The sequence below is a fragment of the Eulemur rufifrons genome, chromosome 20 (assembly GCF_041146395.1).
Source record: "Eulemur rufifrons isolate Redbay chromosome 20, OSU_ERuf_1, whole genome shotgun sequence".
In the NCBI taxonomy this organism is placed as follows: Eukaryota; Metazoa; Chordata; class Mammalia; order Primates; family Lemuridae; genus Eulemur; species Eulemur rufifrons.
This window is the reverse complement of record NC_091002.1, coordinates 2,634,315-2,651,045: the sequence shown is the minus strand read 5'-3', so window position 1 is coordinate 2,651,045 and position 16,731 is coordinate 2,634,315. Positions and strand designations below refer to the sequence as shown.

At 49.3% G+C, this 16,731-nt stretch overlaps 1 protein-coding gene across 1 annotated transcript in view; it reads left to right on the top strand.

The window, feature by feature from the left end:
* Window positions 1-16,731, top strand: part of EVC2 (EvC ciliary complex subunit 2) — a 128,466-nt gene that overhangs the window by 21,893 nt on the left and 89,842 nt on the right. Inside the window, exon 7 of the mRNA XM_069495558.1 lies at window positions 2,771-2,824. Coding sequence (XP_069351659.1) covers window positions 2,771-2,824 — 54 coding nt within the window. The remainder of the gene's footprint in view (window positions 1-2,770; window positions 2,825-16,731) is intronic.

The following is a 16,731-nucleotide window of genomic DNA, read 5'->3' as shown; positions in this document are numbered from 1 at the left end:
GCCTGAAGTTTCCTTCTTTCTCTGAGCCTTTAGGACTCTCCGGGCAGTTCCATGGTCAGAGAGTGAAGGGCAGAGAGCAAGGCTCACCTGCCCACCTGAGGACTCCAGAGTTCCAGGCTTCACTAGCTGGAGTTCTAGGGCCTGCTGTTAGACCACTAGCTTCACCCCACCCAGACCATGCCGTAGAAATGAGTTGCAGAAGGCACTCGGCCAGTGTTTGCTGAGTGAATGAGTGTTGGAAGTTTGCAAGAGGCTCCTGTGCCTCGTTCTCAAATAGTTGCACCTGGTTGCACGTGTAAGTCCCTTTGGGTGACTCCCGGGCTTTTGGCTTTTTTTTTTTTTTTGTGCAGTGGCGTCATCATAGCTCACTATAACCTTGAACTCCTGGGCTCAAGTGATCCTCCTGCCTCAGCCTTCCAAGTAGCTGGGACTGCAGGTGCACCCCATGGCACCTGGCTGATTTTTAAAAATTTTTTGTAGAAATGGGTCTTGCTATGTTGCCTCGGCTGGTCTCAGACTCCTGGCCTCAAGAGATCCTCTTGCCTTGGCCTCCCAAAGTGCTGGGATCACAGGTGTGAGCCACTGCGGCTGGCCAGCTCCTGGGCTTTCATAAATTATATAAAGAAGGTCGATGTGTGTTTGGGGCTGAAAATGATCAGACCCAAAGTCTGAGTGAGACTTTTATCAATTCCATGTGAGAACACTCGATTGCTCTGCTTGTCAGCCAGTCATAAAGAGTCTTACACTACAACTGGGAAAATAAAGGAATTATTTTAAAATGCAGTATGTGTACAGGATGAAGTCCATCACATTAGTGCAGATGTTTCCAAGGCTGGGAACCACTGCCCCAGCTGTGTTTCAGAAGCAATGCAACTTCTCTGGACTTCTGTTTCCCCACCTAAAAGATGAGAGAAGTAGGAAGCCTCCCCCCAAATCTCTCGTTGTTCTGCCATTTGAGAACTGTACGAGAGTATTGGAGGGGCAGTAAAAATAGTTAATCACTTATTAAGAGCCTACTCTGAGCCAAGCACATGTAATGGTCAGAGCAAGAGGTAGGTACTGTCAGAGATGCGTTGCTTTTGTGTCTGGAAACTGCTTACACACACAGAAATGCACACACACACACAACACACACACACAGATACGCACACAGAGCCACCAAATCCATGTGGGTTAGTTAGATCAAAAGGACCAAAGCTAGCATGTTCATCTCAAGTTCTTTACACCATACTATATAAACTTTATGTCCACCTTATAAAACTGTCACTATATCCCACTTGGTCTATGTTTTTGATTTCATGCTAGGATCTAAAACTTGCTTCCCAAGTCTCGAAGCTGATGTAGTAAGTACAGAGGTGAGGATTGACGTTTCGCAGAGTTGAAGACAAGCTCTATGGCACACTTTACGCTCCTGTCTCCGTAGACCTTGGATGTCAGAAAACACAGGAGGGAGGTCCCCGAGGAGGGAAGAGCACAGCAAAAGGTGTTTGAATGTGGCCTCTGGATTTTTAGCCTCAGGCGTCCAGCCCGGGGGAACCTGAAACTTCGGACAGCATAAGTATTCCAAAGCAGAGGCAACTCAAGAATAGAAAAGTACTAGTGATTGCCTCACGGTTGTCTCTTCTTTAAAGAATCATATTCTAAAAATACTCTATTGCCCTCCTAAAAAAGAGGATTTTTAGTATTTCCGTTTCCCTGAAGCCTGCGTCAGGGTGCCTGCTAGCTGTGCTGGGGGTGGATTCCCCGATCTTCCCAGGGCTGCGTTAGCGTCTGCAGAGAATGGGTCAGGCCATTTCCTCCCTTGGCAGGACCCGAGGTCAAGTTAGGGAAGACTGACTCAGTAGAGTCTGTGCTGAGAATTATACAGAGGTTGCGTAGCTCACTGGACTCCAAGCTCCAAGGCCCAAGGCCAGGATGATACTACCGCTGTTGCTATTGCTACCACTGCTAGCCAGTGCCACTAACAGCAGTGACACTTTTTTACAGCACTAAGTACCAGTTACCCTGCTAGGTTCTATATTAACTCATTTAATCCTCATAGCAACACTGTGAGTTGAATTTGATTCCCATTTTACAGATGAGAAAACTGAGGCACAGGGAGGTCACTACCTTGCCCAAGGTCTGGCTGCTGGTGAGTGATGGATGGATTCAGGCAGCCTGGCTCTAACTACCAGCCTACACTGCCTTTCAGTTGCAACCTCTTCTGCCTCTGCCCCCAGGAAGATGTGTGTTCTCATCATGGGTCTTCCCAGACACCACGTGGTTAGAGACAGAGGCGTAACACTCACCCTTCATTTTTCCGTCTTCTGTATCTTCTCAGAGGGGAATACTAGGGCATTGGGACTGGGCCCAAGAGGAGCTGGGGCTTGGGGGCTTGAGCGCATTTGAATGGGAGGGGAGCACGAGCCGTCCTGCCAGAGCCCGGGGTTCTGTCCGCCTTGCCAAGGAGGCAGACTCTGGGAGAGCAGGAGTGGCCTCTGCTGGCCCCAGGCCCGCCCCCCACAGCCCCAAGTGTCTCACACGAGGGCTGGTGCCACGACTCTCTGGGCTGTAGAGGACCTGGCGTTTGGACTCACACAGGCTGTGCCAGGAGGGGTCAGGGTCTCACAGACCCTCCCAGGGAAAGTGAGGTCTCTGCAAGCCCCAAGCCACCCAACAGCCAGGGCCGACTGTGGCTCCAGGCGTGGGAGACTGGAGATCGCACCAGAGTTTACCCCATAGGTCAGACCCTGAAGACTGTCGACTAAGGTTTTCTTTTTCCCTTTTCTAGAACAGAACACAGCTAAAAGCCTTTTTTACCATAACCGTGGAAGAAAAGATAACGGTAAGAGAAACCATAATGTATAATCCAAACACCCCACCCCACCTTCGCCGTGTGTCCTCGTGTGCCTGTGCTGTGCTGGTCTCCTGCCTGTCTTCAGAGCCAAGGGGAGGGGCTGCTGCTTGCCTTGGCCCCCCAGAAATGTGTTGAGGGGGTCCCCCACCCGTGGCCGGAGTCTGGCTGGCTGGTTTCCCAGGTGACCCTTCCCCTGGACAGGACGGGCTGGCCACTGGCAGAACAGCCTGAGGCTCCATGCCAGTCCGTGCTGTGCTCAGCCACGGCCCCGCCGGCTGCCGGTGATGTTTCGTCTTCCCGGATCTTCCCAGAACGCGACAGTCTGTGGGCGGTGTCCCGGCTTCTGCTGTTCACCGTTCATACTTTTCCGTGTTCGTTCAGCAGTTTCACCGTTCGCAGCTCGTGCGTTGGCTAGTTCACGTGTTCGTGAGCGTTAATTCACTAGGTAACAGCACTTCACGTGTCTTAAGCACCTGCTGGGAGCCAGGCATTCTAAGCGACTTACACATGCCAGGTCGTGTAGTCTTCACCACAGTCTTGGGGACAGATTCTCTTTTCAAATCACCTGCGTTTCATAGATGGAGACACTGAAGCACATTAAGGTCAAGTAATTTGCCCGAGATCCCGTGGCTAGAATGTCAGGGTCCCCAAACCAGCCCCAGGTTTGATGATCCCAGCACGACCCATAGACTTACATATCCGGTAGTTGTCCTCGTGGCCATGATGTATCACAGAGAAAGGACGCAAAGCCGAATCAGTGAAGGGGAAGGGTGCACGGGGAGAAGTTTGGAGAAAATCAGCCGCAAGCTTTCCAGAGTCCTCTCCCAGTGGAATCACATAAGCTTCCCTGTCTGCCAGGGAAGCTCCTCCGAGACTCAGTGCCAGGGTTTTCTTGGGGGCTGGCCACATGGGCACCTCTGCTTGGCGTGTGCCAAGATTCCAGGCTCCCAGAAGGAGGCGTTCAGCACAAACCACAGTGTTTGCACAGGCGGTTTGAAAACAGAGAGCCGCTTTATCAGAGAGTGATGGATCCCTCCCCAGATCCATGTTCAGCCTTGCAGCAGGGCTTTCAGAGGGTGGCAGTCCTGGGCTGGACATGTTACCTCTTGTCTGCATGGCTTGCTAGTGGTAGAACCAGGATTTGAACCCAGGCGGTTTTGCTCCAGAGCCTTCCTGTCAAACAGGGAGCCAGAGTCCTGCCGAGAAGATGAAGCTGAGCGTGGCCTTTGGCAAGTGGACGGTTTCGAGGGGGGCAGTACCTGCACCCAGGGCACAGTCCCGTTGGTCTGTGGGCTTCTGGCGGTGACGCCGTGTTTGGTTCACCCGCGTCCCCACCGAGTGTTACATTAGGTGGCACTCGGCAGGTGAATACCCCTGATTGAGCCGATTGTCCCCCATGACTGTATAATAACAAAAGGTGGGGTGTTCACTTAGCGGGCACTTACGAGCACCTCCTCCAGGCCCCCGGCTCCCCGCTGTGGGTGGAGACGAGCCACGCCCACACAGCCTTCAGGGGCAGGGACCAGGTGCCCCTGGGATGCAGCCCCACCTGCCCCTGGGCCACGGCAGGGAGCTCACTCTCCAGGGCGGAGACCAGGGTTAGGTACGTGGCAGCCCCACAGGGAAGATGTGGGCACGGCAGACTCTTGGCCTGGAAGGCCTGGCCTGAATCCCTGCCCCTTCGCTGACTGTGACCTCGGGCCTGGTGCTTACCTCGCTTTCTCCAGCTGTAAAATGGGGATAACAGCAGTATTCGCGTCACAGGAGTTGTCGAGGAAAATGGAGCACTCAGCACAGTGCCTCGAGTTTCGTAAGTTCTCGGTAAACGTCACCTGTTGTCATTGGTGTTATCATTACGTACGCATGAAACAACACAGCTATGCCAAGCGTTCTGTGATCACTGAGAAGGAATGTTTTGTATCAGGGTCTCACATGCAAAGGCCCCTGGGGGCCACATCGTGCTGTGGGTGTGTGTCAGGCTCAGTGTGAGATTTTGGGGAGCAAATGGAGTTGGGGGACAGCCTGGGGACCCACCACCCATCACCCCCATCCCCACCCTCTCGCCAAGACATTAAATGAAGAAAAGACCAAACAGTGCACCTGGTGATTGCACAGTTACGAGTGGATTTGCGAGCTTGTGACCCGACATACAGATTGTTTGTACTGTGGATAGCGACAGGAGAGAAAGTGCGAAGTGGGCCTGCGGGCGCTGGCAGGCCGCCAGGAGGAGGAGGAATCCAGTTGGGCCTTAAAAGTAAGATTCAGTTAAAGGTGGGGGAGGGGTATTTTGAAATACGCAGCTGAAGATGCGACTTCAAGGCTGAGCCGCGTTGACTGTTGCTCGGACACAAACCCGGGTCTGCGGGGTGAGATGTGCACCAGGACAGGCACAGCCCTCGGCAGTGGCAAAGCTGCCCTGGGCACCCGCAGAGGTCACGGAGTCGTACCAGGAAGGTGTGGCCGTGACAGACAGGCATCCGGCCAGCAAGGGTAGCAGCTCCGCTGACGTGTCCGTCACGCAGTCAAAAGTACAGGATAGACGTGGCGTTTCCACGGCGCAAGCTGGGATTCCGCAGTGCTCGCAAGTTGCCCGCCTTCTCCTTAATTTCCGGCACTTTCCTGAGGGTGAAACTGACACGTGTCAGCCAAGGAAAATGAGGCCCCAAGAAATTGCTTCCCATTTTGTCTCAAGAAGTGCTCCTTCGTTTTCTGGCTCCTGGATGAAGAGAGGTTTTTTTTGGATCTGGCTCTGTCACCCAGGCTGGAGTGCAGTGGTGTGATCACAGCTCACTGCAGCCTGCAACTCCCGGGTGCAAGTGATCCTCCTGCTCAGCCTCCTGAGTAGCTGGGACTACAGGAGCGTGCCACCTCGCCTGCGTGATTTTTTTTTTCTGGTAGAGAGAAGGTCTCACTATGTTGCTCAGGCTGGTCTGGAACTCCTGGCTTCAAGTGATCCTCCTGCCTCAGTTTCCCAGAGTGCTGGGATTCCAGGCATGAGCCACCGCGCCCGGACAGTAGAGTCTTTTTAAGAGGAAGAAAGAACCCCGCTGTGCTGAATATTGCATGCAGGCCTCAGATTGTGCTGGATGTGACCTCCAGTTTCCTGTGGTTATCACGTGTGCCCGTGAAAGGGCTGGGCGCTGTGCCAGGTGCCGGGAGAACAGGTCGTGGCGTTCTCCTGCTGGAATCTCCGGTCTAATCAGAGAGAGACATTTAAACCAATTGTTACGGCACCCCAATTCATTCAATTCCAGTAATAATCCTAGTAGGACTCTGAGGCGAATGTGATCGAATCATAGTCCCACCTGAAATATAAATTATAAAGCTAGATGGGAAGGTTTTGTAAATGAAGAGCAATGTGGGAGGATTTGCCCTAGCAGATATTAAACACATTATCAAGTGACATTAATGCAGTCTGCAACTGCTGTAAGAAAAGTGAGACCGATGTAACAAAAGAGAATTAACTACACACACATATATACATATATATATAATGCAATGGTGTTTTAAATCAGTCGGAGAAGAATATATTATACATGAATTTAAGGGCAACTGACTGGATCTTTTGGAACAAAAATAAAGGTGAATTTCTTAATCAGATTAAAATCTAAGTAGATAAAAACAATTTGTAAAAGTAAATATGGGCCAATATCATATGAGCTGAAGAAAACCATGGTTTTGAGTACATAAATATTTGGAAGCTTTACACTTAAATACAGCATTTAGAAAAATAAATAAGAAACTTGGGGAAATATTTCTAATAAACATACAAGACGAAAAAGTAACGTCTTTACCATATAAAGAGCATCTATTAATTTGTAAGAGGAATACCTCAACAGAGAGCTGTCTACCCCGTGAGAATTTCCCAGCACGGGGCTTTACGAGGTGCCCTTGGTGGCAAGGTCACGTGGCTTTGAGTTGAATTCAGGGCCGGGGTGTGCGGACAATCGCGTATTGTCACTTCTGCCTTCTCTGTGCCACGGCTTTTGCAGCCCACCAACCGCTGTCCTGATCTGGTTCGAGTCTGTTCTGGTGACTCCTCAGCCTCCAGTTCTGCCCCCTGCCCACTGCTAGCCCGTTGCCTACTCTGCAGCGATCTTCCTTGCAACACCAGCCGCCTGCCTTATACTCCCACGGTAGCGTCCATCAGAGTTGACGCCTGCCAACCACCTCCCCCTGCCGCTGGGCCCTTTGTTCTCCACGTTGCCCCGGTTTGCACATCCTCTTCTCCCCTCACCTGTGCTTTGGGCCACTCGTGGCCGTCTTGCAAGCCCTGCCCAACGTCTACACTCCGGGACTCCCCAGCCTGCCCGGGCGAGCTGGCTGCACACTTTGCTGGGCACCCATGGTGTTGGGACATCTGTTAACCCCTGGCACTCTGATGTTGAGATTACCCCTCCGGATGGCACTGAATACATTTTTGTTACCTCAGAATAGAATTTTTGCCTGGAAGAGACCTTAAAGGTTGTCTAGTTCCATTTTCTCATTTTAGAGTAAAAAACGCAGGAAACAAAGGTGAGGGGAGGGTGGAAGGGGGATGAGGGATCAAAACTTACCCGTTGGGTACGATGAACACTATTCTGGTGACAGGCACGTTAAAACCCTGACTTAAGCATTATACAAGGTGCCCACGTAAGAAAACATTAGCATGCCCTTAATATTTTGAAAAACAATAACAATAAAACTCAGGTCCTGAGAGTCTCTGGGAACTGGCCAAGGTCATTGCAGTCCAGAGTCATGCTGTGCCATGTGTCTGGTAAGCTTCGTGCACTAGATTGTTAAATTAGCAAAGATGCATTAGAAAGTGTGATTGTCCCTTCCTGTGGTTACTTCCGAGCTCTCGCTCTGGCCAGTATTGTCAGCTCGGAGGCCAAGAGTCTCTGTACAGTCAGGGGCTCCCCTCAGGGACTGTGGGGCAAGTGTCTGCAGCCACTGACCCCTCTGTTTCTTGGATCTGTAGCTCAAGGTAAAGAATTTCAATGGAATTATTCCTCAGATTTGTTCCAGGGAAAACATTCTGTATGATCTCCCATCTTGTCAAGCTTTTTCTGGGGGGAGGGGTTCTTGAGGAGGTTAATGGGTGGGATTTAACTTATGGCCATTGTGAGGCAACACCCCCTCCGCACAAGCTCCCCCTACATGCAGAAAAGTTGGAAGATAAAAACCATGACCTCATAATCCCACCACCACAGAGAACCATTGTTAACACGTTAGCTCTTGGCTTGCACAAGGCTATGAATATATTTATTACATAACTGAAGTCAAACGCTGTAAACAGTTCATCATGGTTTTGTAACTTGGTGTTGGATTCCAAGCATTTAAAGCATTCCTTCTGGAAAGCCTTTTTGTCTAGCATCGCGCTTCCCGAGTGCAGTGATAGGCTTCATCAAAGGCAATGCTCCAGCTAACGTGTGATTAAAGGGGTGGGAATGACTGATGATTGTGTTCCAGATGCCAGTGGGGAAGTCAGTGAGGACTCAGGTGGTCGGGAAGCTGGGACAACACCTCTTTTTCTTTGTTCTTAGACGATGAGGTTTAAGGTAAATTTGCTCCTTGGCGTCTATACTTGTTATGATGAGTGGATGATCAGTGGCCGCAACATTTTTAGGGGGATCTGAAAGGAGTGATTACCTTGGGCTGACTCTGGTGGCCTCAGCTGCTGCAGGTTCTGTACCCGTCACTGCAGTGGCGGGTCCCGCAGCACCCAGCCTCCCAAGCAGACACTGAGGGGCGTTTTTGGCTCCTGCTGTCTCGGACATCCTAGGCATCTGTCCTTCCACTCAATCCCTCTGTCCCACTGACTGTGTCTCCTAAATACCCTCTAGTCTGTGTCCTTCCCTCCGGCCTAGCAACAGTCACAGTAATAGTAGCTCAGATTTACCGACTGCGGTGTGCTGCAGCCCTACAAATTAGGCACCGTGTGTGTGTGTATGTGTGTGTGTGTGTATGTGCGCGTGTGTGTGTTGCGGGGGTAAAGTACACATAACACAAAATTTACTGTTGCTGACAGTCAGTACATTCGCAGTGTTGTGCAGCCATCACCACTGTCTCATCCCAGGACGTTTTCAGCACTGCGAAAGGACACTCGGTGCCCATGAGCAGTTATTGCCCGTTCCCTTCTCCCTGCAGCCCCTGGCAGCCACTGTTGCCCTCTGTATCTGTGGGTTTTTCAGATAGTGGGAATCGCACAATATGTGTCCTTTCATTGTGGCATCTATCGCTTAGCGTGATGTTTTCAATGTCCCTCCGTGTTGTAGCACGCAGCAGAACTTCATTCTTTTTAATGGCTGAATAGTATTCCATTGTATGGGTACAACATTTTGTTTCTGTCTTCATCGGGACATTTGGGTTTTTTTTTCCCACCACTTTTTGGCCGTTGTGAATAGAACGGCCGTGAGTGTTTGGGTACAGAGTTTTGTTTGAACACCCGTGTTTAATTCTTTTGGGTATGTGCTTAGAGGTGAAATTGCTGGGTTGTATAATAGTACTATTTTTAATTTACGTGAGGAACCTAGGCACTATGTTCAGCCTCATTTCTCAGATGAGGAAACTGTGGCTCAGAGGTAGGGAGACCCAGGGTCCCCAGTGTGGGAGGGCAGATCTGGGAGTCGCACCCCCACTAGGGGCAGAGTTCATGGTCCTCCCCAGTGTGTCCTGCCGCGTCCCGCAGCCCCGTGTCACACTTACCTTTTCCCCCTTGGCCATGGTGTCCAGGTTTGCCCTCCTTCAGGCAGAGGTCACACCGTAGCCCGAGTTGTCTCCTAAAACTCTGGTCCGCCAGCCCTGGGCCGTGGACCAGTCCGTGGCCTGGGGAACCAGGCTGCACAGCAGGTGAGCAGCGAGTGAGCGAAGCTTTGTCTGTACTCACAGCCGCTCCCCATCGCTCGCATCACCGCCTGGGCTCCACTCCTGTCAGATCAGTGGCAGCATTAGACTCTGCATCGTGGTGAGCTGTGTAATTATTTCATTGCATATTGCAATATAATAATAGAAATAAAGTGCACAATAAATGTAGTGTGCTTGAATTGTCCTGAAACCATCCCTGTCCCCGGTCTGTGGAAAAATTGTCTTTCATGAAACTGGTCCCTGGTGCCAAAAAGGTTGGGGACCGCTGTTTTAAAACACTGATCTGACCATACTTCTTCCTGGCCGAAAACTCTGTGGCGATTTCCCTCATGCCCTTAGGGTGACGTGGCAAATCCCTCACCTGCTCTCGAAGGCCCTCTGGGCTCTGGGCTGCTTCTCTTGCGCCTGCTGCAGGCCCTGCTCCTCCTGCCCCTTGCCTGGCTCGTTCTGCGGACCGTGAGCTCCTTGCAGCAGAGACTGGGTCTGGTTCCTCCTTACCCTCCAGCACCCAGCACAGGGCTCTGCTGCTCCAGTGTGTTAATGAGATGTCAGCAAAGATTAGCACCACATCTAGACTCTGCGTCAAACCTGGCAGCCTGTTGTGATGTAGCCACTCAAATTGAGTTTCAGGCAAACAGAATTATAGCAAACCTTGATTTCTACACGTGTGATATGGATGTAGGGATTCTGAGTTTAAGTGTTATTTGAAAGATTAGAAAGAGAATAAGGCCTGGCTGTGGGAAAAGTTCAATAAAGACATTGATGGTTGAGCACGGTTTGAAGGGATTATGAAGGCTTTTGGCCAGAGACTCAGGAATTCCAAAGTTCTGCCCTGCTACTCACTCACAAGAGGTGAGCAGCAACCCAGAGTGGGAATCAAAGTGTCAGCAGCGGCACAGCTCAGTGCAGGGCTCCTGCTAAAAGGCCAGGCTGGTGCCCAAACACCAAGGAGGCAGCCAGGACAGGAAGGCCACTAGCCCAGACTGTGGGTGAGAATCTCGGGTTCACGACTTACCCCCTTGTGACCTTGGGCCATTTCTTTAGCTTATTTCTATTTTGGCATTATAATTTGTAAAATGCAGATTAAAACAGTGTCCACCTCACAGTATTGTTGTGGGAACTAAATGGATTAATACGTGTAAAGCACTTGGAACCATCCCTGGCACTTGGTGTCTGCTCAGTACATGCTCGCTACCATGGTGGTGGTACTGCTGCTCCTGATGGTGACAGTGATGGTGATGGTGATACTGATGATGTTGCTAACGAGGGTGGTGATGGTGATGGTTGATAATGATGGTGGTGATGGTGATGGTGATGGTTGATAATGATGGTGGTGATTGTAACAATGGTGATGGTGATGTTGATGGTGTGATAATGATGGTGGTGATGGTGATACTGATGATGTTGCTAACGAGGGTGGTGATGGTGATGGTGTGATAATGATGGTGGTGATGGTGATGGTGATGGCTGATAATGATGGTGGTGATGGTGGTGGTGTTGATAATGATAGTGGTGATGGTGAGGATGAGAGTGATGGTGATACTGATGATGTTGCTAACAAGGGTGGTGATGGTGATGGTTGATAATGATGGTGGTGATGGTGATGGTCAGGAGGATGGTGATGGTGATGGTGATGGTTGATAATGATGGTGGTGATGGTGATGGTGATGGTGTTGATAAAGATGGTGGTGATGGTGAGGATGAGAGTGATGGTGATACTGATGATGTTGCTAACGAGGGTGGTGATGGTGATGGTTGATAATGATGGTGGTGATAGTAACAATGGTGATGGTGATGGTGATGGTGTTGATAATGATAGTGGTGATGGTGAGGATGAGAGTGATGATGATACTGATGATGTTGCTAACGAGGGTGGTGATGGTGATGGTTGATAATGATGGTGGTGATGGTGATGGTCAGGAGGATGGTGATGGTGATGTTGATGGTTGATAATGATGATAATGATAGTGGTGATGGTGACAATGGTGATGGGGATGTTGATGGTGTGATAATGAGGGTGGTGATAGTGATGGTGCCAATGATGGTGACCGTAAAGATGATGGGATGGTAGTGATTGTGTTGTGCCTCCTCCTTCCCATAAAACTATATATCGCAATCTTACTCTTCTTTAGCCATCGTCATGAAGGAAGAATGTTGAAGAGGAGGAGTAGAGGCAGCCCGTTGTGGGCAGGGAAGGCCTAGCATAATTTAGCAGCACAGATAAATGAAGAAAGTGAGAGTCATGAGTGGGCTTGCCCCAAGGAGGCAGGCTCTGCCTAGATTTGCTGATCACCTGGTGTCAGACAATAGGAGTTGTAGGAAGGGTGAGGACAACAGGATCTGCAGAGCTGGTGCTGGCTCCACCCTCCTCCTAGACCTAGGCGTCCGTTCCTGCAGCTGGGCCGCTGTGCCAGGCATCGAGCTCAGCCCTGCCACACTGGACGGCCCATGACGCCTCTCCTGCTCGGGCTCCCTCACTCGAGGAGAGTGAAGTGTTGAGATGTGGATTTAGAGAAGGGGGAGGTGGGAAGAAGAGAACTGAGGCAGCCCGACTCAGTTGTCCAATTCTACTTTGTGAAGTAGGAGGGAAGGAGGCAGGGGGAGAAAGGAAGAGAGAGTGCTCAAGCGTTCTGTCCCTGCCTTTTGCAGTAGAGTGGCCCGGGCCTCATGGGATTCTGTCCCAGTCTTTGTTTCTGGTTCTCATCAATCAGACAAACAACTTTTACCGTGGTGTGGAGATTGGGACCAAAAGAACCACACATCCCCCAGGACGGTAAGGAGTGTGCTCCAGTGGGGAGAACACCGGTGTTGGAGTCCAGCAGAGCTACCTCTGTTGTTTTTTATCTGTGGGCTGGGATCAATTATTTAATCTCTTTGCAATTCCGTGTATCTATGAGTAGAATGGGGACAGTACCCGCCCCACGGGACTACAGAAGGTTGAATGAGATGAAGTCTATAAGGCACTGTACTAGTGTCCTCAGGCCTTCCTGGGCCTACAGCTGCACCACTCCAATATCTGCCCCCACCTGCACCTGGCCGCCTTCTGTGTGTCTGCCGACCTCCCTCTCCTTACAGAGGCACCATGGTTGGTTTTAGGACTCACCCTAATCCAGTGTGACCTCATCTTAACTTGATTGCATCTACAAAGACCCGATTTCCAAATAAGGTCATATTCGTAGGTGCTGGGGGTTAGGAGTTCAACATATCTTTTGGGGGAGCACGATTTAGGTTGCTGCAGGTGCCTAGTCCAGAGATTGGCACATTGTGGGTGAGCAAAATTGTGAATTCCCTTTACCTCTCGGTCCCTCTTCCTGAAGCGGTAAAAACAAGTGGCTGCCTTCTTTGAGAGAGACAACTTGCGAGCAGACTGCTTGTCGTTAGCTCCTGTGTTCTCTTCAGAGACAAGATTGTTTTGTCTCTTTTCCATCGTAACCTCGCCACAGCGCTACCCATATTTACCCAGTTTACTGATTTTTTCTTGTCCGGCAGGTGCATAGTCAGGGCTCAGGGAGCCGCACACATGGAGAACTCGGATTTCGTTTTGGTGCTAATCAAAATTCAAGATTTAGGATCAGGAAGATGCTACAGTATGAAAACAGTCAGCTCCCTGGCAGGCTCTGATAACAGCCTCTGTGGACAGGCTGATTTACCGTGGGGTGTTATACGCGGAATCACACTTTGATTCAGGTTCCAGTAATCATCGGGACCAAAACTCCTGTTTCCGACCTGACTTACCTTTGACAGTCTGGGAGGTCAGGTTGGTCTGGTTGATCTGCCAAAAATAATTTAACCTTGATGACGGCTGCACTGTGGCCATGGGAACGAAGAACAGGCTAGTTGTCTTCTAGCTCCTAAACAGTACATTTGATAGTCCCACGGTCTTTAGCCATTTTGGATTAAATTTGTTGTCACAGGTTGGCTTTTCTGGACACAGATGCTGAGGCAGAGCTTGGGGTATAGTATGTTTCTTCCCAGCGTGCAGGAAAGAGTTAACACGTCCAACCCAAGACTGCTGTCCTCAGGAAGTCCTGCCTGTGAGATTGGACCTTGGCTGGCATCTGAGAACTTGGATTTCAGGAGGAGTCCCAGCTTCCCAAATCTGAGCAGAGCAGCTCACTGTGCCGGAACTGCTTTACAAACAACATAGTTCGTGTTGATTACTTGCTGTCCTTCTCGGGGTTTGGGATTTTGGTACATGCGGAGGGTGCCTAAGTGTTTAGCCCTAAGTAAAAACCCTGGACACTGAGTTCCTAATGAGCTTCCCTGGTCGACTGCATTTCACGTGAGTTGTCCCGGTTCCTTGCTGGGGGAATTAAGCACGTCTTAGGTGGCTCCCCTGGGAAGCTTGTGCCTGGTCTTCCTTGGGCTTTATCCCATTCATCTCTTCCCGTTGCTGATTTTGCTTTGTATCGTTTTGCTGTGGTGAGTCCTAGCTGTGAGTAGGACTATGTGCGGAGTCTTGTGAGTCCTCCTAGTGAATCCCCGAGCCTGCAGGTGGCCTTGGGGACCCTTGGCACAGTCAGTGGCCCTCTAGGAAAGGAAGAAGGGGGAAGCAGGATTGCACGGAGGAGGGAGTCGAGGTGTGATCCGGGCTGACGGAGCCTCAGCCAGCCTGGGGGGTAGCTCTGGGGCAAGTGCTGCCTTGCTGGCAAAAGCTGGCATCATGCCCCTGCAAACTCTGCCACCCCATGGAGGCTGTTTTGGGAGGGCGTGACCTCAGGCGAGCTGGCTTTCTGCAGCTGGTTCAGACCTTGAGGTCAGAGTCTGTCGCCTGACCACACGGCCCTTGGTCAGGCCCCAAGTCCTTCTTTCTTTTCTTTTTTTTTTTTAATCCAGTTAATGTTTATATTCCTGGTTGCACATAAATAAAAATTTTATGTAAACTTTTGTTTTCAATACATAATATTTTAGGAAAAAAATATATTTTTTTATTTCAGCTTATTATGGGGGTACAAAAGTTCAGATTATATATATATATTGCCCATGCCCCCCCATCCCCCCAAGTCAAAGCTTCAAGCATGTCCATTCCCCAGGAGGTGCGCAACGCACTCATCATGTAGGTATACACCCATCCCCTCCTCCCACCCCCCCACCTCTGTCCGATACCCAATTGATGTTATTCCCAAATGTGCATTTAGGTGATGATCAGGGAAACCAATTTGCTGGTGAGTACATGTGGTGCTTATTTTTCCATTCTTGGGATACTTCACTTAATAGAATGGGTTCCAACTCTCTCCAGGAGAACAAAAGAGATTCTGTATCACCATTATTTCTTATAGCTGAGTAATACTCCATGGTATACATATACCACATTTTACTAATCCACTCATGAATTGATGGGCATTTGGGTTGTTTCCACATCTTTGCAATTGTGAATTGTGCTGCTGTAAACATTCGGGTGTAGGTATCTTTGTCATAGAATGACTTTTGTTCTTTTGGGTAGATGCCCAATAATGGGATTGCTGGATCAAATGGTAGGTCTACTTGTATCTGTTAAAGGTATCTCCATATTGCTTTCCACAGGGGTTGCACTAGTTTGCAGTCCCACCAGCAGTGCATGAGTGTTCCTGTCTCTCCGCATCCACGCCAATATGTATTGTTTTGGGACTTTTTGATAAAGGCCATTCTCACTGGAGTTAAGTGATATCTCATTGTGGTTTTGATTTGCATTTCCCTGATGATTAGAGATGTTGAGCATTTTTTCATATGTTTGTTAGCCATTCTTCTCTCTTCTTTTGAAAAATTTCTATTCATGTCCAAGTCCTTTTTTCAAGGAGGATCTGTGTGGTCCTCATCTACCAAACTTGACTTAAAATTTTTATGATATTTTGTCTCCTACCCTACAAGTAATACATGCCCATTGTAGAGATCTTAGAAAACAAAGAAATATTAAAAAGATGAGAAATCTCATCAAGTAATCACATTCAAACAAAATTCTGGAGAATTTTCTTCTTAGTTTACACATGTATGTGAATGCATCCCTATTATTTTTATTTTAGTGAAATTGAAATTATACTGTGTATATAGTTCTGTATCTTTTCTACAAAGTTACATTAGGGTATGAACCTTTTTTTTTTTTTTTTTTTTTTTTGTTGAGACAGAGTCTCACTTTGTTGCCCAGGCTAGAGTGAGTGCCATGGCGTCAGTTTAGCTCACAGCAACCTCAGACTCCTCGGCTTAAGCGATCCTACTGCCTCAGCCTCCCGAGTAGCTGGGACTACAGGCATGCGCCACTATGCCCGGCTAATTTTTTTTCTATATAGATTTTTAGTTGTCCATATAATGTCTTTCTATTTTTAGTAGAGACGGGGTCTCGCTCAGGCTGGTCTCGAACTCCTGACCTTGAGCAATCCACCCGCCTCGGCCTCCCAGAGTGCTAGGATTACAGGCGTGAGCCACCGCGCCCGGCCTGAACCTTTTTTATATCATTAAAAATTCAATTTGAATTAAAAATTCAAAATCTTTTAAATAGTTAGGTGTTTAGTACTACAGGGGAGAGGGGGAGAACTTAAAAGCACCCAGAAGGCAAAAACAGATCCTTCTAGAACGTCCTCAGGTACACTTATGTCACGAGGCAGAGTGGGACCATCAGCATTCTGAGGTAAAGAGATTTTGGACCTTGAGTTCTGTACTCAGCCAAGCTGTCGATCAAAGTGGGGGCAAAGTCACATTTTCAGACATGTAAGAAAAGAACATCTTTTCTGAACAAATTTACTTCAGAATAAATAAATACTGAGGGTCCTCCATTAAAAAGAAGAAATGTGATCCAAGAAGTACAGCTTTTCCTCGGTCAGTGATCTCTGAGGACGTACGCTAGAGGCAGGGAGGGAAGCCGTGCGCAGACCGAGGACGTCGCCGGTCCCCGTCGAATCGGGAAGTCAGAGAACACTGGGAATTGTGACTGCAAGGAAAAACGAATTTGACCTTCTGTAACAGAGAGTAGCGTTAAGGCTATGGGCATATACCAGGAAGGAAAAAGAAAGGCAGTGAGAAACCTCAGGAAGAGCAACAAGTTACAAGAGGAAATGTTTGTCCAAACTGAAGCGAAC